The 21191-nt window shown below is 45.8% G+C and overlaps 1 protein-coding gene across 2 annotated transcripts in view; it reads left to right on the top strand.

Annotated features, from left to right (window-relative positions):
• phlpp1 (PH domain and leucine rich repeat protein phosphatase 1) overlaps positions 1-21191 on the top strand; it is a 165289-nt gene that overhangs the window by 36167 nt on the left and 107931 nt on the right. Inside the window, exon 1 of one of the 2 annotated variants that reach the window (XM_060914038.1) lies at positions 16173-16673. The exons of the other annotated variant lie outside the window; for it this stretch is intronic. Within the exon in view, the coding sequence (XP_060770021.1) occupies positions 16256-16673 (418 nt within the window). The 5' untranslated portion in view covers positions 16173-16255. Of the gene's footprint in view, positions 1-16172; positions 16674-21191 lie in introns of those variants that run through there. 2 annotated transcript variants of the gene reach the window in all.

The following is a 21191-nucleotide window of genomic DNA, read 5'->3' as shown; positions in this document are numbered from 1 at the left end:
ATTTTTTTGTGAGGTCGTTCACATTAACAAATATATGCGACTTGTATGTGATCCTCAGTATGAACGAAAAGCGACCTAAAAGTGTTCCGCATGCGCATTGCAGGATACGACGACGTCACACGCAGTGAGCATGGCCAGTGTTTACGGAAGTAAAACCGCCCGGTTGCGGTATGACCCATCCAATCTAGCTTGAATAGCTGCATCCCCCCCAAATGGAAATCAGCTCCCTAACCTCTGCGTCCTTCCATTGAGAAGATTCAGAACCTTCACAGCCCGAAGCGTCCCTCGCATTGATGTCATGCGCAGGGGCGCAGATACGTTTTTTGAACTGGGGGGGACAAAAAACTGGGGGGGACAAAGCTGCCAGCAAACCAACCCCAACCCCGATATGCCTGTCAAACTTGTTGTGGGTTACTATAGCAACCAAGCTCGAGCTCGCAACCTGTGCAGTCTGCGCAGCTCAACCAACCGAATATCAGTCTTTGTTTTGTTTTATGTGAGTTGTTGCAACTATGTATACACTGCTGTGCACCTCAATAAACCGAATGGTAATTAGTCTTTTGATTTTTCCGTGAGGTTTGCCTTATGCAAAGTGGGGGGGACCGAACGAAGTGAATTTAAATCTGGGTGGGACGAATCCCACCCGTCCCCCCCTCTATCTGCGCCCGTGATTATGTGCCATGTTGTTGTAACTTTTTTTGAGAGACCCGCCGCCTACTTCAGCGCAGAATAGTGACGTTTGTGGCTTGTTGATGACGTGTAAGTCGGATGAATGCGACCTGGCGGTTCAGACTGAAGTCGCATATGAAAAGATCGGATAGGAATCGGAATTAGGACCACATATCCAAACGGCCTGGGTCGGATTTGAAAAAATCGGATCGGTGTCGTTTATATTGTCAATAAAAGATCGGATACAGGTCACATATGGGCGAAAAGATCGGATTTGAGTCACTTCACCCTGCAGTGTGAACGTAGCCTAATTGTTCCTTGGCCCATGGCTCACCTTTCCTCCACGTTTCATCCAAATCTGATCACTTGTTTTGGAGTTACATTGGGGGGGAAAGGGGGGAAAAGGCATACGTATCTATCTATCTATCTATCTATCTCTCTCTCTCTCTCTCTCTCTCTCTCTCTATATATATATATATATATATATATATATAAAAAATATGGGTTTTGGATCTACGTACATATCCGGATTTGCAACTGAATCTACCTAAAGCCTAGGGCACAACCAGACGTACGATTTTTTTTGGCCGTGCGATTTTTGGCGTTTCCCGAATCGCTGCGGTTTTTTTTTTTTTTTGTTCGTGGAGAAAGACGCATGTTGGCCGTAAGTTTGTCTTGCAACCTGAAAAAAAACATAAGCACCCGTAGAGTTTGTTTGACATGACAAAGAACCTCTGCGGCCGGTCTGCACCCAGTCTACGGCTCGAAAATCAGCACGTCACACGCGCGCCCTCCGTGCGTTTCTTGCGTTTTTTGCACGTAGACCGGCCGTAGGAGCACGTACGGCCGGTTGTGACCTAGGCTTAATTGTTCCTTGGCCCATGGCTCACCTTTCCTCCAAATTTCATCCAAATCTGATGGCTCGTTTTGGGGGTGCATTGGGAAAAGGGGGGGGGGAACATACGGATCTACCTACACACATATATCTGGGTCTTGGATCTACATACATATCCGGATTTTCATCTGAATCTGCCTAATTGTACCTTGGCCCATGGCTCACCTTTCTTCCAAATTTCATCCAAACCTGATCACTCGTTTTGGAGTTACATTGGGGGGAAAAAGGAAAAAAAAAAACCATCTGTGTCTACCTACATGCATATCTGGGTCTTGGATCAACATGCATATCCGGATTTGCATCAGAATCTACCTAATTGTACCTTGGCCCATGGCTCACCTTTCCTCCACGGGGTCTTGCTTGAGATGGGGGAAGCCATGACCTAAACGTTTGAGAAGCAGACCAAAAGGTTGCTGGTTTGATTCCCCGGACCTTGAGCAAGGCACCGAACCCCCACCTGCTCCCCAGGCTGCTCTGGGTATGTTGTAGATAAGAGCGTCTGCTAAATGCCGGTCCTGAAGAGTTCTGGGTTTGTACCCGTAACCGTACTGATCTGGGGCTTGGTGGGATGGAGCAGCTCAGTGAGGAAGATTAGAGGCAGGACAGCAGGGAGCGAGTTACACACCTCTGATCCTCAGCCATCACGCTAATGCTCTACATCTGCAGCCGTATATATTAAACCAGCTGTGGCTGGGATTGGAGAACTCTCTGAGAGGATTTGGGAGGAAGTCCAAGAGACTAAAGTGACCTTTTAACCCCGAGTTCACACCACAAGCAAGTGATGAGTCACTCATCAAGAGGAGCGTGTTTCTTAAACAAATGTTATATCATTTAATCGACGCGCTTCTTCGGTTTTTTTTTTTTTTTAAGTCTTGCACAAAACACTCATATATATATATACTCACTGTTCTATGTAGTTCTCTAATCATCACGCAGATACAAATCAAGAGCTTCAGTTAAAAGAGAACCGAAGGCAATTTTTTTTATCATCAAAATTCTATTTGTCGTTTTATTAAATATCGGAACGCATTTTTGATCGCTGTTTTGTCACTGCGAAAGCAAGTTATGAGCGTTTGAAATCTGTAATATATCAGTCCATATGTCAAAGCAGTGGCCGTAAACAAGATTCGTTGAGACCTGTGCGAGACATCGTAGGATGGAAGTAAAACGTACGGAGGAAATCAAAGTGACCAGCCCTGTCTCTGAAATCGCTCACTCGTTCCCTACTCCCGATATAGGGAATTACTGTATAGAGGACTACATAGTGAGCTCATTGGTAAAATGAAAAAATGCTTTCGGACACTACTCCGTCACGCTGGTATTTACGTCATTACTGTCGCACAATTAAAACATGCCAGATCAGTCGGCTGGCGGGTTTCAAACTAATAAATACAGGTGTGTTTTTCCCACATTAATCAATACAAAGTACCTGCAGCTTTCAGTCCTTTTAAATCAAGGCTGAATACTTTTTCTTCTTCGCCGCTGCCTTTTATTAAATCACATTTCAGACTTTTAATTTGATTTCTTTCAGCGTGACCGCAATGCATGATGGGATATATTGCTTTGGTTAGTGACCATCGTTGTACACTAATTTTCATGATGCATTATGGGATACTTTGAGTGCACTATATAGGGTGTAAATAATCCTCACTAAGGTTTCGGACAGCACTACAAAATGGCGTCCTCGCTATATAGTGAGTAGGGAGCGATTTCGGACACGGGTCGTCAAAAGACGCGCGCGCCCTCTTTCGAGCGCTGATGTGATCAAGCCAGAAGTTTTGTTTGTTTTTGTTTTGATAGGAATCAGGAAAGTTTGAAAAAAGTAGGCAGTAATCGTCATTTAAATTAGTTTTTGTGCAATACTTCGTTTGGAAAACAGTTTTCAAAATGGCGGCGCTGACACTTCTCTTGACGTTTCGAAGTCTCGCACAAGTCTCGTGAAGATCGCGCGGATAAGTGACGCCTGCCGTGGACCAAACGAACTAAATTCAACACGGCTAAAAACCGAACAGGCCGATAAGTATGTTTAGTTGCGATTAGTTGCCAATACGAGTCACGATATAAGGTTACTAAAACCGAAAACGTAACTGAATAACACGCTAAATAAGAAATAAAGCAAGTTTTTAAAAATGACTTCAGTTCTCCTTTAATGTTCAAACATCAGAATGGGAAACATTGTGATCTCAGAGTGTGACTTTCTTTCTCTGTGGCATGGATGTTGGTTTGAGCCAGATGGAGCATGAGGGTTTGAGTATTTCAGAAACCGCTTCGTGGGGTTTTCACACGCAACAGCCTTTGCACAGGATGGTGCGAAAAACAAAAAACATGGAGTTGAGCAAGGGACAGTTCTGTGGGTGGAAACAAACGCCTTGTTGATAAGAGAGGGTCAGAGGAAAAGGGACAGATTTGTGGTTCGAGATTTCTTTTTGCCAGGAAGGAAAGATATAGTAACTCGTAGAATCACTCTTTACAACCGTGCTGAGCAGAAAAGCAACAGCAGAACAACACATTGGATTCCAGTCCTATAGCCAAGAACAGGGGTCTTAGAATCAAGAATAAGTTCCTAGTAAAGTGGCCGGTGAGTCTGGAGTTATAATTTACAGTGGTGCTTGAAAGTTTGTGAACCCTTTAGAATTTTCTATATTTCTGCATAAATATGACCGAAAACAACATCAGATTTTCACACAAGTCCTAAAAGTAGATAAAGAGAATCCAGTTAAACAAACGAGACAAAAATATTATACTTGGTCATTTATTTCTTGAGGAAAATGATCCAATATTACATATCTGTGAGTGGCAAAAGTATGTGAACCTCTAGGATTAGCAGTTAATTTGAAGGTGAAATTAGAGTCAGGTGTTTTCAATCAATGGGATGACAATCAGGTGTGAGTGGGCACCCTGTTTTATTTAAAGAACAGGGATCTATCAATGTCTGATCTTCACAACACATGTTTGTGGAAGTGTATCATGGCATGAACAAAGGAGATTTCTGAGGACCTCAGAAAAAGTGTTGTTGATGCTCATTAGGCTGGAAAAGGTTACAAAACCATCTCTAAAGAGTTTGGATTCCACCAATCCACAGTCAGACAGATTGTGTCCAAATGGAGGAAATTCAAGACCATTGTTACCCTCCCCAGGAGTGGTCGACCAACAAAGATCACTCCAAGAGCAAGGCGTGTAATTGTTGGTGAGGTCACAAAGGACCCCAAGGTAACTTCTAAGCAACTGAAGGCCTCTCTCACATTGGCTAATGTTCATGAGTCCACCATCAGGAGAATACTGCTCGTCTGCAGTTTGCTAAAGATCACGTGGACAAGCCAGAAGGCTATTGGAAAAATGTTTTGTGGACGGATGAGACCAAAATAGAACTTTTTGGTTTAAATGAGAAGTGTTATGTTTGGAGAAAGGAAAACACTGCATTCCAGCATAAGAACCTTATCCCATCTGTGAAACATGGTGGTGGTAGTATCATGGTTTGGGCCTGTTTTGCTGCATCTGGGCCAGGACGGCTTGCCATCATTGATGGAGCAATGAATTCTGAATTATACCAGCGAATTCTAAAGGAAAATGTCAGGACATCTATCCATGAACTGAATCTCAAGAGAAGGTGGGTCATGCAGCAAGACAACAAACCTAAGCACACAAGTCGTTCTACCAAAGAATGGTTAAAGAAGAATAAAGTTAATGTTTTGGAATGGCCAAGTCAAAGTCCTGACCTTAATCCAATGGAAATGTTGTGGAAGGACCTGAAGCGAGCAGTTCATGTGAGGAAACCCACCAACATCCCAGAGTTGAAGCTGTTCTGTACGGAGGAACGGGCTAAAATTCCTCCAAGCCGGTGTGCAGGACTGATCAACAGTTACCGCAAACGTTTAGTTGCAGTTATTGCTGCACAAGGGGTTCACACCAGATACTGAAAGCAAAGGTTCACATACTTTTGCCCCTCACAGATATGTAATATTGGATCATTTTCCTCAATAAATAAATGATCAAGTATAATATTTTTGTCTCATTTGTTTAACTGGGTTCTCTTTATCTACTTTTAGGACTTGTGTGAAAATCTGATGATGTTTTAGGTCATATTTATGCAGAAATATAGAAAATTCTAAAGGGTTCACAAACTTTCAAGCACCACTGTATTATAAACAAACTATGAAGCATAAGATTATAATTGTCGCAGGATCCGATATACAGAACGTTTTCACGGAGATCCGATTCACCGGATACTGGTTGTGGGATCAGTGCCATCTCTCGGATTTGTCTTTTTTTTTTCTTTTTTTTTTTTAATGCGCTGTATAAATAAATGCGACTTGACTCGAACGGTACTGTTCTTGCTTGTGGGCATGGCCTGTCCAGCATTTCGTATTTTTATTACCTCTGATGAGCAAGTAGTAAGCAAAATGCTGAACGCTTCTAAATCTGAGCAGTTAATCAAATTCTATAACGCAGCAAAGCAGGCTCGCTACATACGCGAGTACATCATTATTAGCTTTTCTTCCACGTTTGCGCGTCAGTCCGTAAACAGGAACGGATTCTGCATTTGACTTGAGTATGTAATTTTGTATTTTCCAACCCCTGATTTAAGAAAATCTAAATCAACGCTGTATGAACTCTGACTTTTTCTCAGAAAGTCTGGATGGTCTCCTCAACCCCAGGTTCAACCGATGACATCAGATCAACGTAAATAAAATCGCGCTTTCGGACATGAAATACCTTGAACAGTCTGCACGCATGCTTTCATGGAGACGCCCATGCTTTTTCCACACTTTATAACTCGTACACGGCGTAGAAACGGCGTGATTCACGCGTCAGACCGCCCGCTTCCGCGTTAAAGTCAAATACAGCGTTTATGACCAAGTAGGAACTGGGAAGTTTCTTCATTCCCGGGAGGAAAGCGGCGGTTGAACGGCTCTCCAGCTTGTATTTCCTACTTGGTCATTTTTCTCCCCCTTGAGTTGTGAGTCTGTGATGTCACAACTTTGTCAAAATGGCGGCGCTCGTAGCGAAAAGTAAGAAGCAGAAATCACAGCCGTCTTTCGAGCGCGTTTGTATTTCAGATTGCAAAATATGAAATGTTCATTCGCTTTACGGAAGAGTCTTTGATTATTAATGGCATTTAGCAGATGCTCTTATCCAGAACGACGTACAAGCTCAAGGGCACTTCAGCCATTCCTGCTGGTTCAAGGGAATCAATCCAGTGACCTTCCGATCCTAAAGCTGCTTCTCGGACAGCTTGTCAGTTCTGTGCAGGTAGGAACTAACGTTGTGCTTGAGGACCTGAAGAAACCTCGGAAACAAGTGTACCATCAGGTTGGTTCAGGAAATCATTCGAGGCGATCGTTTGTCGTCGTGTAACGGCTCGTTTGCGTGGAATCTCAGTTGGACTGTCGCTTTTTTAAAAAATCCACAATTAGTAAACCAGTCGTAGCCGACTATACGCCGTATCTTGGAAGTGTTAAGCTCAGTAAAGAGAGGTCCAAAGAACAGGAAATCACTTGCTAGTCTGGGTTTGTAAAAGAGATTTAACACTGACAGAGGAGATGGAGAGAGACGGTGGAAGGGGGGAAGAGAGAGAGAGGAGACAGCGGGGATAAGGGGGGAGAGAATGAGGGGGAGAGGAGAGCCAGAGAGAGAGGGTGTGAGTGAGACAGAAGGGAGCAAGAGAGAATGAATGAGGGAGAGAGGAGACGAGAGACAGAGGTGGGAGAGAGAGAAAAGGGGTGGGGGGAGACAGAGGAGTGGAGACAGAGAAAGAGGTGGGGGGAGAGAGACAGACGAGGGAGAGGGAGACAGACGGGAGAGAGAGACAGATGGGGGAGAGAGAGAGACAGACAGGAGGGAGGGGGAGAGAAAGACAGACTGGAGGGAGGGGGAGTGAGGGAGAGACGGGAGGGAGGGAGAGATGGGAATGAGGGAGAGATGGGGAGAGAGAGACGGGAGGGAGAGATTGGAGAGGGAGAGACAGATGGGAGGGAGGGGGAGAGAGAGAGACAGACAGGGAGAGGGAGAGACAGACTGGAGGGAGGGGGAGAGACGGGAGGGAGGGAGAGATGGATGGAGAGATGAGAGTGAGGGAGGGAGAGACTGGAGTGAGAGAGAGATGGGGGAGAGAGATTGGAGAGGGAGAGACAGATGGGAGGGAAGGGGAGAGAGAGAGCAAGAGAGAGAGACAGACGGGGAGGGAGAGACAGATGGGAGGGGGGAGAGAGACGGGGAGGGAGAGAGACGGGGGAGAGGGAGAGACAGATGAGAGACGGGAGAGAGATGGGGAGAGGGAGAGACAGATGGGAGGGGGGAGAGGAAGAGACGGGGAGGGGGGAGAGGGAGAGACAGATGGGAGGGGGGAGAGACTGGGGAGAGGGAGAGACAGATGGGAGGGAGGAGGAGAGAGAGAGACGGGAGGGAGGGGGGGAGAGAGAGATTGGAGAGGGAGAGACAGATGGGAGGGAGGGGGAGAGAGAGAGATGGAGGGGGAGAAGGAGAGACAGATGGGAGGGAAGGGGAGAGAGTAAGAGAGAGACAGATGGGAGGGAGGGGGGGAGAGACGGGGGAGAGGGGGAGAGAGATGGGGAGAGGGAGAGACAGATGGGGAGGGGGGGAGAGAGATGGGGAGAGGGAGAGACAGATGGGGAGGGGGGGAGAGAGATGGGGAGAGGGAGAGACAGATGGGAGGGGGGAGAGACTGAGGAGAGGGGGAGAGAGATGGGGGAGAGGGAGAGACAGATGGGAGGGGGGAGAGACTGAGGAGAGGGGGAGAGAGATGGGGGAGAGGGAGAGACAGATGGGAGGGGGGAGAGACTGAGGAGAGGGGGAGAGAGATGGGGGAGAGGGAGAGACAGATGGGAGGGGGGAGAGACTGGGGAGAGGGAGAGAGACAGATGGGAGGGAGGAGGAGAGAGAGAGACGGGAGGGAGGGGGAGAGAGAGACAGACAAACGGGAGAGATGGGGAGACAGACAGGGAGGAGAGAGAGAGAGACAAAGAGAAAGGGAATAAATCATGTCGGTACAGATGCTGATAACGCGTTATCAACATGAACCCAGCTGAAGAATCCCCCCCTCCCCCCCATACACGCGCGACTGAGCCGCAGTAAACACGCGACCCGACCGCTTTCTCCCGCCTGCACTCTGAACTGACGCATCGCGCTGATCACCACGCGTTAGCTTCAGCAGGAGGAACGCTAATCCCACGCCACACTCGCCTGTCTTTACAGCAGAATAAAACAGTTCACGTTTTACAAACTAATCAAACCGGTGAACTCGCTGTAGGTGTGGCCTAATATTCTCATGAACACGCTTGATGGCTTTCTGTCCAAAAGTGCCCGGCTGAAGCAGTCCGCCCGCATTCGGCGTTTACTGCTCACGTTAGCTCGCGATACTGTGGTGCGAGTTCCTCCATGTTTGGCGGAACGCAACTATAATCAGAACGTTAGCACCGTTCACTTTTCTTCACTAGTTTCGTTCGACCGTTCACTCGCGTTAGCCAGCTTTCTTTCCCTCACTGTTCCGTCTCGCTTGCTTTTTTAGCTACTTTCTCTCACAAGTTTTCTTTGACTCACGAGATTTCTCTCTCTACGTGTTATTTTTTACTTGCTCGCTTTCATTCTTGTGCCGCTTTTTACGCTTGCGAACTTTCCTTTCTTTCGATCGCTACATTTGCTGTCGCTTTCTAGTTTTGTTTGTTTCACTGTTAGGCTTCACTTTTTAGCTTTCATTCAGTCGTTAGATTTCCCCTCTGACGGTTATCCTTCTCTCATTTGTTCTCGTCTTTTCTCTTCCCAGTGTTTTCTCCTCTCGCTGTTTTTTCTTCTCTCTGTAGCTTTCTTTCTCCCTCTAGGTTTCTTGTGCTTTTGTCTTGCTAAATTTCCTTCTCTCAGTATTTTCTTTTCTCATTCGTTTTCTTTTGCATTTGCTTTTCTTGCTAGTTTTCTTATTAGCATTTTCTTTCTCATGAGTTATTTCTCTCGCTAGTTTTCTTTCTCATTAGCCTTTTCTTTGTCGCTAGTTTTCTTTCTCATTAGCCTTTTCTTTGTCGCTAGTCTTCTTTCTCGCTAGTTTTTTCTCTCGCTAGTTTTCTTTCTCATTAGCCTTTTCTTTCTCACTAGTTTACTTTCTCATTAGCTTTTTCTGTCACTAGTCTTTTCTCGCTAGTTTTCTTTTCTCTCGTTTTCTTTCTCAGCTTTTTTCTTGCTAGTTTTCTTATTAGCTTTTTCTTTCTCATGAGTTATTTCTCTCACTAGTTTTCTTTCTCGGTAGTTTTCTTTCTCGCTAGTTTTCTTTTCTCTCACTAGTTTTCTTGCTAGTTTTTTTTCTTGCTAGTTTTCTTATTAGCTTTTTCTTTCTTGCTAGTTTTCTTTCTCATGAGTTTTTATTTCTCGCTAGTTTTCTTTCTCATTCACTTTCTTTCTCGCTAGTCTTCCTTTTATTTCTCTTTTTTCTCTCACTAATTTTCTTTTTTCATTTGTTTTCTTTTTCATGAGTTTTTATTTCTCATGCTAGTTTTCTTTCCCATTAGCCTTTTCTTTCTCGCTAGTTTTCTCTCATGAGTTTTCTTTCTCATTTGCTCTTTTCTTGCTAGTTTTCTTATTAGCTTTTTTCTTTCTTGCTAGTTTTCTTTCTCTTGTTTTTATTTCTCTCACTTGTTTTCTTTCTCGCTAGTTTTCTTATTAGCATTTTCTTTCTCACTAATTTTCTTTTTCATTCGTTTTCTTTCTCATTAGCTTTTTCTTTGTCGCTAGTCTGTTTATTTCTCTCACTCTTTTTTCTTCCTTGCTAGTTTTCTTTCTCATTAATCTTTTCTTTCTTGCTAGTTTTCTTTTCTCTGTAGTTTTCTTTCTCATTAGCTTTTTCTTGCTAGTTTTCTTATTTGCTTTTTTCTTTCTTGCTAGTTTTCTTTCTCATGAGTTTTTATTTCTCGTTTTCTTGTTAACTAGCGAGAAAGAAAAAGCTTTCTTTTTTCATTCATTTTCTTTCTCATGAGTTTTTATTTCTCGTTAGTTTTCTTTCTCGCTAGTTTTCTTATTAGCTTTTTCTTTCTCGCTAGTTTTCTTTCTCATGACTTTTTCTTTCTCTTGCTAGTTTTCTTTCCTGTTAGTTTTCTCTTTGTCCTTCACGTTTATCGCTCACTTGCTTGTCTTTTTCATATTTGCTCGTACATGAATTTCACACACATCTTGATTTTAGTATTTGAACACTGGAGCCTCAGACAGCCGATTATTCAAACATCTGTGCAGTAAATCCTGTTTATACGAAATGTTTAATGTGTCTGTCGATGGCCTGAAGTTAATTAAAAAAAAAAACACGGACATCCTTTTTGGCTTGTAATTAGTTTCCGCCATATTAACATAATATTCCTCTGCATCCTTTTAAGTAATGGCTTTCTAAACGACAGGCGCGATCTAAAGTGCTGCGATTCACACTTCTGAGAGAGGTTTCTGTGGAAAGCAGCGTGTCACATTAACGTCGTCTTCGATGGTTAAACTTCAAACGAGACGGCTGATGCGCGTCCTCCAGACAGGCAGCGGAGACCTCAGGAACGGAGTCACGAGGAAGACTCGATCATCCTCAGGCGAAACGCTAATCTCCTTCCATCTCTGTGACACGGCAGAACTCGGCCAAAACCGCTCTGTAACCTTCTCAAACAGCGCGTCTCATTCCTCCTGAAGACAGACGCGTACTGAAGGAAGCACAAAGCTAAGCACATGCTAATGAGCCATTGAGCACAGACGGAGCAAATGAGATGTCAGTCTGCAGCTATTGAAGGCAGGAATTTGCAGTCTATTAATAGTTCTTGTGTCAGGAGCTTTTGCTTAAATACGGAGAAAGGGGCATCGCGGGATTCCGAATAAATCCGCAGTCTGTGTTCCTGTTCCCGTACTGGTTTTCGCGCCGTTAGCTCTGCTTCTCCGTCTTAACGTTTTTTATTTCTGTGGGTTTTCGTTTATGCGGCTGATTTTACTTGTTAAAATGTTCTGCGCTGTTTCTTGGCACAAAAATAAGATTATTTTATGTAAAACCGCCTAATGCAGCTTCTTTCCTTTCTTTCTTTTTTTTCATTATTTAGGTCACAAAACTTAGCTCTAATATGAAGGACCGCCCACTTTAGAGCGCAGAACAGCAAAGGTTCTTGCAGTATTGGTTAAAGATGTAAATTCCCCAAAGTGCACCATTCATTCAAGCGAAGTCATGGAGCTGTGAGGCGCGAAGTTTATCTCGCAGAATTGACTCTCATCTTAAACTGTCAATCGCAGCAAATTCTGCTCAACGAAACGCTTTTTTTTTTCCCCTTGTAAAAATGTTTGACCCACGCAAAACGACCTGCGACTGGCTCAGAGGAACAAAGACGTGAAAGAGTAATTGGTTCTGCCGGACGAGTTAAAGGAAGCTGGGGCGAAATTATAATTTGTAGAAATAATGGTGGTAAAGCAAACGGCTGTTTGATTTCGCGTGAGAATCTCAGGCGAAGTTTTAACGCTGTAGCGGCGCGTTCTTAGGCGAAAGAGTGGAATTTTGTTTTGACGCTTTTTAGCACCTCCGCCTCGAGGTTGTTTTCGGTTTGCCCATGCGTCCGTCTGTAAGATCCTGGTTAGCGAGAAATCTCAAGAATGAGTGGTTGAGGGTTTGTTGGATTTGTGTAGAGTAATTATTTGTATGGCGTTCTCATCGTCACCAGCGGACGAACTGATTACATTTTGGAATTGAGCCAGACAGGCAGGGTCAAGGTCAAATGTCCGCAATAGTTTTTCTTGACTAGGTTTCTTCCTGTTCGAAGTAGATTTTAAGGGTAGGTCAGGTGTACACAGAGGTGACATGGTGGGACCAGACTTCTTGAAGGTCGAGGGTTCCTCGTCAGCACCAAGTTCTGCTTCTTGGGATTTGATTCTTTTTACAAGTTGAATCAGTTTTTGGCTGAAAATGAGTCCTGGTTAAAGTAGCAAACTACCACAACATGTTAAGCCAGTATCTCACTGGGCTGCGACAAATTGCGAACGTCATTCGCAAGAGAGTTTCAAAAGCGTCTTGAAACATTCGCGGGGCTTCTCAATTTCCTCGCACGAGTCGCAAAGTGTCGCGCCTTCGTCGCTGAAATTTTGAACATGTTCAAAAAAATTCGTGCGACAAAATTTCTCTCAAAATAGCTGCGAATGCGTCGCGAACCCTTCTCAAGTCAGTTTCCGTGAGGCTTCCTCTACTTCCCTGCCTGCCGAGGGAAAGCCGGGCTGCGACAGACTGCGACACAATTGCGGTAAAATATGCGAGCGTCAATTCAGTGCGATTCCAAGTGAAAATTGTCGCATGTTTTATCGCAATTGTGTCTCCAGCTAGTTGCGGGCTGTCGCAGCCCAGTGAGATACTGCCCTTAGTTACTTCACCTCGGTAGTGCGCTAGTAACAATATTTTAATAATAAACAAGATTTTCTTGAACATGACTTTGACTTGGGACAGAAAGTAAAGGTCGTTTCCGCTGATGCCAGCAAAAAATTGTGGCTCTGTTCATGGATCAGGAAAGAATTTAATCCGATCTGATTGGGTTTGTTGATGCAGAAGATTTTTCGTGGAACTGGGAAGGTTTACACAAGAAGAGAGCTGACTGTGTTTATTGTGACATGATAGATTGTGTTCTATCTTGCGATTTATTTATTTATTTTTTTCAATTTAAAAAAATTTTTAAAGCGTCGTTGTTTTTAAAGAAGAAAAGATCAACTGGATCTTGATCTCGGCTGATACTCAGTTTCAGGTCGGAAAAGATAGTGATGTCGTGGCTTCTCTAAAAACGCTGCCTCGGCGAGTGAAATTTGTTCACGTGTCTGATTTAACATGTGAAACGAACGCGTGCAGTGTTGGTTCACTCCGGCGGCGAAATGTCTCCTGAAAGACCAACGGAAGCGCATCCTGATGAGTCTGGTGTTCAGACAGCGAAGTGTTGTGAGAGGAATGAAAGGAAAATGAAAGTGCGTGGAGCAGAGGGAGATGTGTTTGGTGTGAAAGTGTTGGAGTGACGTCGTGTGTGAACGGAGGGCGTGTTGGCGCGGCACCCCGGTGTGTTCCGTGTGTTTAAGAGCGAATAAAGAGGACGAAGGTGTGGACAAACTGCTGAGCAGAAAACAGGCCGAGTCTCAGCAGCAGCCAATAAAATCCTCCATTAACCGTCTTCACTGTTCAGCCGAGGCTTAATGAGGAGGCGAGAGAACTCCTGAGTAGTGTCTCTCTCTCTCTCTCTCTCTCTCTCTCACACACAGTCTGCCTCTCTTTCTCTCTCCCCCTCCTTCTTTCCCTCCTCCCCCACCCCTCTCTCAACTCCGTCTCTCTCTCTCCCCCCTCCTTCTCCTTCTCTCTCTCTCGCTTTCTCTGTCTCTGTCTCTCTCTTTTCTCTGTCTCTCTCCTCTGTCTTGCTCTCTTCCCTCTCTGTCTGTCTTCTCTCCTCTGTCTTGCTCTCTTCCTTCTGTCTGTCTCTCTCCTCTCTGTTTCTCTCTTCTCTATTTGTCTCTCTCTCTTCCCTCTGTCTGTCTCTCTCCTCTGTTTCTCTCTCCTCTGTTTGTCTGTCTCTCCCTCTCTCTTCTGTTTCTCTCTCTGTCCCTCTCTTCCCTCTGTCTGTTTCTCTCTCTCTGTCTCTCTTCCCTCTGTCTGTCTCTCTCCTCTCTCTGTGTCTCTTCTCTCTTTCTTCTCTCCCTATCTGTCTCTCTTCCCTCTCGCTTGCTCTCCCTCCCTCCTTCCTCTCTTTCTTTCTCTCTGTGTCGTTTCTCTGTCAGTCTGTCTCTTTTTTCTCTCGGTCTCTCCTCTCTGTCTGTCTCTCTCTTCTGTCTGTTTCTCTTCCCTCTGTGTCTGTCTCTCTCCTCTCTCTGTCTGTGTATCGCTCTCTTTTCTCTCGCTCCTCTCTGTCTGTCTCTCTCCTCTCTCTCTCTCTCTCTCTCTGTCTGTCACGCTCTCTTTTCTCTCGCTCCTCTCTGTCCTTTCTCTCTGTCTGTCTCTCTTCTCTCTGTCTGTTTCTCTTCCCTCTTTGTCTCTTTCTCCTGTTTTGTGCTCTCTCTGTCTTGCTCTCTTTTCTCTCTCTCTCCTCTGTCTCTCTCTCTCCTCTGTTTTGTGCTCTTTCTCTTCTCTCTGTGTCTCACTCTCCTCTCTGTCTGTGTCTCGCTCTCTCTTCTCTCGCTCCTCTCTCTGTCTGTCTCTCTCCTCTCTCTCTCTCTGTCTGTCACGCTCTCTTTTCTCTCGCTCCTCTCTCTCCTTTCTCTCTGTCTGTCTCTCTCTTCTCTCTGTCTGTTTCTCTTCCCTCTTTGTCTCTCTCTCCTCTGTTTTGTGCTCTCTCTCTGTCTGTCTTGCTCTCTTTTCTCTCTCTCTGTCTGTCTCTCTCTCTCCTCTGTTTTGTGCTCTCTCTTCTCTCTGTGTCTCGCTCTCTTTTCTCTCTCTCTCTCCTCTCCTCTCTCTGTCTCCCTCTTCTGTGTCTCTCTCTCTCTCTGTCTGTCTCTCTCTCTTCCCTCTGTCTGTCTCTCTCCTCTCTCTGTGTCTCTTCTCTCTTTCTTCTCTCCCTATCTGTCTCTCTTCCCTCTCGCTTGCTCTCCCTCCCTCCTTCCTCTCTTCCTTTCTCTCTTTCGTTTCTCTGTCGGTCTGTCTCTTTTTTTTTTCTCTCGGTCTCTCCTCTCTGTCTGTCTCTCTCTTCTGTCTGTTTCTCTTCCCTCTGTGTCTGTTTCTCTCCTCTCTCTGTCTGTGTATCGCTCTCTTTTCTCTCGCTCCTCTCTCTCTGTCTGTCTGTCTCTCTCTCTCTCTCTCTCTGTCTGTCTCGCTCTCTTTTCTCTCGCTCCTCTCTGTCCTTTCTCTGTCTCTCTCCTCTGTTTCTCTTCCCTCTTTGTCTCTCTCTCCTCTGTTTTGTGCTCTCTCTCTGTCTGTCTTGCTCTCTTTTCTCTCTCTCCTCTGTCTCTCTCTCTCCTCTGTTTTGTGCTCTCTCTTCTCTCTGTGTCTCGCTCTCTTTTCTCTCTCTCTCCTCTCTCTGTTTGTCTCTCTTCTCTCTGTTTCTCTTCCCTCTTCTCTGTTTTGTGCTCTCTCTCCTCTGTCTGTCTCGTGCTCTCCTCTCTCTCTCTCTCTCTCTCTCTCTCCTCTCTCTCTCCTCTTTTTTGTGCTTTCTCTCTCCTCTCTCTGTGTCTCGCGCTCTCTCTCTCTCACATGGCCCCTCCATGTGATGTGTTTGTCTCGGTGCCGGGACACCCCGGATGCCCGCTGGCTCTGGACTCATCCTGGCCTTGTTGAGTTTGAAACTAAACAAAAGGCAGTGAATAGAAGGAGGGTTTCTCTGAGCGAGTGAATGTGAACATGCCGTAACGTCAGCCGCCCCGATCTCCTCCCCTCCCCCCGTCTTTCTTTCCGACCACACACCTGATTTGTCCCGGGTGGAAGTCGGCACAACGGAAAGGTCCAAATTACTGCAGCGCTTCAGGGGAAAAGCAAAACCTCGTTCATAAACGTACGTTTTTAAAAATGTAAATAAAAAAATCCTCAATAATGAATGAGACCATCATTATAAATGTATTATATGGACACGAGTGTTTTACTGGGAAATCCACCACTGGTATTTCGAATCCAAGCTCCATCCGGGACACGGAGAGCCAAAATCTGTACATGTCAGTCGTGAGGAAATCACTATTGTACTCTGTCGGAGTCTCGTCACCATCACCGCGGTTGTTGATTTATCGTAAATCTTTCAGATGTGCTGGATAATTAACCCAACTCATAAAAACTGGTGTGTCTCAGTGCCAGGAAGTGTGCGTGTGTGTGTGGGGTGTCGTGGGAAACGTCCCGGGGGCAAATCTGATCGTCAGGTGACTGTGCGAGGAGATCACGGTCAGGTAAAGAGGCTCTCGACGTCTCTCCGCAGACCGCTCACGAGTTGCCATGGTAACGGGAGCAACCGGATAGTGCGGAAAGTACAAGCGCGGACGCATAAGTGCACCATGACTCGTTTGATGATGAACGCGGCGTTCGGCCCTGGGCTGTGGGAAATGTGGAAGAGCGGTTCAGTTATCAGGAACCTGTTGTTGAAATTCCCCCACAGCGACGGGACGGGATTAGGAGGAAGTCAACGGCTGCAGTTTTTCCCTGCTGAAGGCGGAGCGACGTGTCGAGGTGAATCAGGGACGCGTGTGTGTGTGTGTTTACTCGCTTCTCTTTGTTCTCATGTGGCATGACAGGTCATACCCTGCAGATCTGAAAGCACTCAGTGAGACAAATACAATCTGGGGGAAAAGGGGAGGGGGTGAATACTTTTTCACAGCACTGTATGACAGGCAGGGAAACGACACAAGTAGCCCAAGAGCACCCCGGAACAAATTAGTAACAAGCTGAATTTTTCAGAATACCCTTAGGAATAACATACTAAAAGTCCCCGGGAATCCACCTTGTGCTCTCTGAGAAATTCAAGATGGCGTCCAAAATGGCCGCCGATTGGAGATTTTCCAATATCTCAGGGATAAAACATAATATAAATGCAATTAAAATGTTAAATTATATGTTCTCTCATACAAGCAATGCAAATTCACCATTGTCACACTGTTAAAATTAAAATGAACCAAGATTACAAGGTCATTAATGTGGAAATTACATGGAATTTGATGGTTGACATGATTGACAGATTAGCTTAGTAGGCTACCTACATACATGAACATAATGTAAGACAACAATTAGACATCAATTTCCTTAATATTTAGTGCATCTTTAAGCTTTGATAAAATATTAAAGGGAAATTAAATTTGAGAACTCGATCTTCTAAAACTACAATGGCAAGCTGTTTCAGTACACTTCTTCAACATTCCGGCGACTTTCATGACAGAAAGGTCTGCCTCAATTAGGGCTGTGCGATGTCCCCTTAATTGGCATCGACGATGTTTACAGTGCAAACATCGTGATGGACGATCATATCATGGGCGGGGCGGCGGGATTTTAATACCACATTATTAAATTTATTATTATTATTAAAAGTATTATGGCCCTTTTCCACTACCCTTTTTCAGCTCACTTCAGCCCGACACGGCTCGCGTTTCGACTACCAAAAACCAGCACGACTCGGCTCGCTTCAGCCCTGCTTAGCCCCTAAAACTCGCACCGTTTTGGAGTGGGGCTGAAGCGAGCCAAGCCGTGCCGAGTGAGGCTGGGGGCGTGAGCAGACACTCCCCTGTGCACTGATTGGTGAGGAGGAGTGTCCTCACATGCCCACACACGCCCCGCGAGCACGCTGGGATCTGTAAACACCGCAAACCCGGAAGAAGAATTACGAATTACGAGAATTTCTGAAGCCTTATGCGCCTCCGCGTTGTCGGTGACAACAAGCCACAGCACCAAGACCAGCAACACTAACGACTCCATGTCCTCCATGTTTATTGTTTACTATCCGGGTCGTGAGACTACCGCTTAAAAGATCACTGATGTCACTGTTTGCGCCGCTTAACGACATCACGTGACGTCCACCCACTTTCGCTAACTCCACCCAGTGCGTCCACCCACTTCCAGCCAGCACGGTTCAGCGCGGTTGTAGTCGAAATGCAACTCCAACAGCCCCGCTCAGCTCGACTCAGCACGGCACGGCTCAGCCCGACTCAGCCGCGTTGGTAGTGGAAAAGCGGCATTAGATACTCATCCGAGGCTTTGGCATGTTAAGAAAAAAAAGCGCTAGGTGATGTGGAATATTTGGCCTTGATAACGGATATGTGGTCCAGCTGCAACATGATGCCCTATGGACCCTTTTCACGTGACGTCACGACAAACGCAGCCGCCATTTTGGACGTGTACTACCAGTAGTTTACCACAGCCAACATTGAGGAACGGCAGCAAAGAAAGTGTTTATTTTCAGCAAGACTTCCATCATGCCACTATATTGTTGTGCACCTGGATGTAGTAACCATCAACAAACAAGGCAAGGGTTATCATTTTACCGGATCCCGGTAGATGCTGACCGACGGAGAAGATGGATGGCGGCATACCAGCGCTTGTGTAGTGACCAGTTTGTTGGAGGTAAGACGAATAAAATTAGCCAGAAAAGGCATTACATTGCTGTTAACATTCTGTGGCGGCGAGTGTGTAACCAAATAGGCTAAAATAACCCATTGTAACCTCTTTGTTCTTCTGTAGTAGCTATTAGCTAACGACATTAGCTAGCGTAGGACAGATCAGAGGCAGTGTCCTACAAACAGCACTTAATTTGAGGGGGAGCAAGCCGGAGCGCGCTCCGGAACCTCGGGCGTTGGCTCCGGCAGCTATTTACACTGGATCCGGTGATCCGACACCTCTTTTGACTATGTAACAAAAAAACAAATAATAATTAAATTAAAAAATGCAAGTTTAGTGTTAATGTCTGATTTTGATATCTGTCTTGTTGGTGATTTCTCTCATGAAACGACATCCACAAAATATCTGCAGATGAACTTAATTTGCAGTGTTATTACAAAACATGCCCAGAAGCGCAGCGCCCCGCCCCCTTTTTTTCCGCACCGGAGCCGCTCATCCTCTGCGCTCCAGGACCTCCCACTTTACAAATTAAGCACTGCCTACAAATAAGTGTTCAAAATAAGAGGAACATGTATTTGTCTCTTAAATCCAGGCCGTTCCCTGTAATCTGTAACAACGGTTGGAGAAAGTAATGGCAAATAGTGAGCGCACAAGCCATAGAAGGTAAACTGTACACAGCGCCAGGGCAGTGTGATGGTATGTCTACTTTTAGATTGTGTTAGCTCATCAATGAACGCACTCGTCACTTGACGAGTTTCATGTCTTTACGACGGATACTTTAATGTGTGTTAGGTATTATTGTTGCAGTCTAAGCAGTCATTGCAGCAGCTAGATGAGCGAGAACCGAAAGGGTCTGTGCCCACCCACACGTCAAGTTCGTGCCAAAACTGCAAGCAAAAAGTCAGGGAGCGCAAACGAGAAAGCTGGAATCGCAACCAAAATAAATTACGTCAAACAAAACTGAGAAAGACGCGGAACAAAAATAAAAGGTTTCTGAAGAGTAATGGCCCTTTTCCACTACCCTTTTTCAGCTCACTTCAGCCCGACACGGCTCGCGTTTCGACTACCTTAGAGCAGCACGACTCGGCTCGCTTCAGCCCTGCTCAGCCCCCAAAACTCGCACGGTTTTGGAGTGGGGCTGAAGCGAGCCAAACCGAGCTGAGTGAGGCTGGGGGCGTGAGCAGACACTCCCCTGTGCACTGATTGGTGAGGAGGAGTGTCCACACACGCCCCGCGAGTATGCTGGGATCTGTAAACACCGTAAACCCGGAAGAAGAAGAATTACGAGAATTTCTGAAGCCTTATGCGCCTCGCCTCATCTATACGCTCTTGCCAGTATCTGTTGGCGTTGTCGGTGACAACAAGCCACAGCACCAAGACCAGCAACACTAACGACTCCATGTCCTCCATGTTTATTGTTTACTATCCGGGTCGTGAGACTACCGCTTAAAAGGTCACTGATGTCACTGTTTGCGCCGCCTAACGACATCACCTGACGTCCACCCACTTTCGCTAACTCCACCCAATGTGTCCACCCACTTCCAGCCAGCACGGTTCAGCGCGGTTGTAGTCGAAATGCAACTCCAACAGCCCCGCTCAGCTCGACTCAGCACGGCACGGCTCAGCCCAACTCAGCCGCGTTGGTAGTGGAAAAGCGGCATTAGTCTGGCTTGCCAGGCTATGAAGAGCCAGAACTGTCACAACATGATGTGCGCTCATCAGCGCTATCCTCCGTAGCCGCCTTGCCCTTTATCGTCGTCATTGATAAATTACTTGTACAACAGCATAGTAATCGCACAATTGTGAAAACAGTAAAAACTGGAAAAAACATATAGCTTTGATGACATTAAAAAGAATAACAGCACGGAAAGCCTCCATGACTACTTTTGAACTGAACGCTTTGTGCGCGTGTCGTCTCTGACCAATAGCTGAACCACCTCAGGGCGTGTGGCTTTGTCGACAGATTTTGGTCCGCTTACTAAAATCAGGGTTTCCGCGGAGTCTTAAAAAGTCTAAAATTTGATAATCCTAATTTAAGGCCTTAAAAAGTCTAAATTACGAGCATATTTTGCATTGTAGGTCTTAAATGTAATTTTGTGAAGGCTTAAATCCTTACGTCCATTTACCCCAGTCGCTTTTTTTTTTTTGTTAAATGCGTTAGTGATGTTCATAATTAGTCATATAGGCTAGGCCTACTTCGTATCAGTAGGCTACGCTGCAAACTACACATGAGACACAGTGGAATCCGGCGTCTAGCCTGGTTGGCATGGTGATGCACAGGGCGTGGCGTGTGCGCATTTAGGTGGTGTTTACATTAGACCGTATCCGTCTCGTTTTTGTCGCGGATGCACTGTCCGTACACATTAAAACGCCGGGAAACGACTCCACAGGCGGAACAACTTGAATCCGCCAGTATTCAACCCAGTTCGTGTCTGATCCGGTGCTGTGTAAACATTGAGGAACGACGAAACGCAGTGCTGAGCTCTAGCTGACGTCGTCATTGGACAACGTCACTGTGACATCCACCTTCCTGATTCGCTGGCGTTGGGATCTCACACACAGCGGCTCAGTCCCGAATCACTGCTCGTGCGCTTCACTCGCGCGCTCTGTGAGCTGCGCAGGGCCGGAGTGCGCACCCTCCAG

The sequence above is a fragment of the Neoarius graeffei genome, chromosome 1, assembly GCF_027579695.1.
Source record: "Neoarius graeffei isolate fNeoGra1 chromosome 1, fNeoGra1.pri, whole genome shotgun sequence".
Taxonomy (NCBI): domain Eukaryota; kingdom Metazoa; phylum Chordata; class Actinopteri; order Siluriformes; family Ariidae; genus Neoarius; species Neoarius graeffei.
This window is presented reverse-complemented; position numbering and strand designations above follow the sequence as displayed.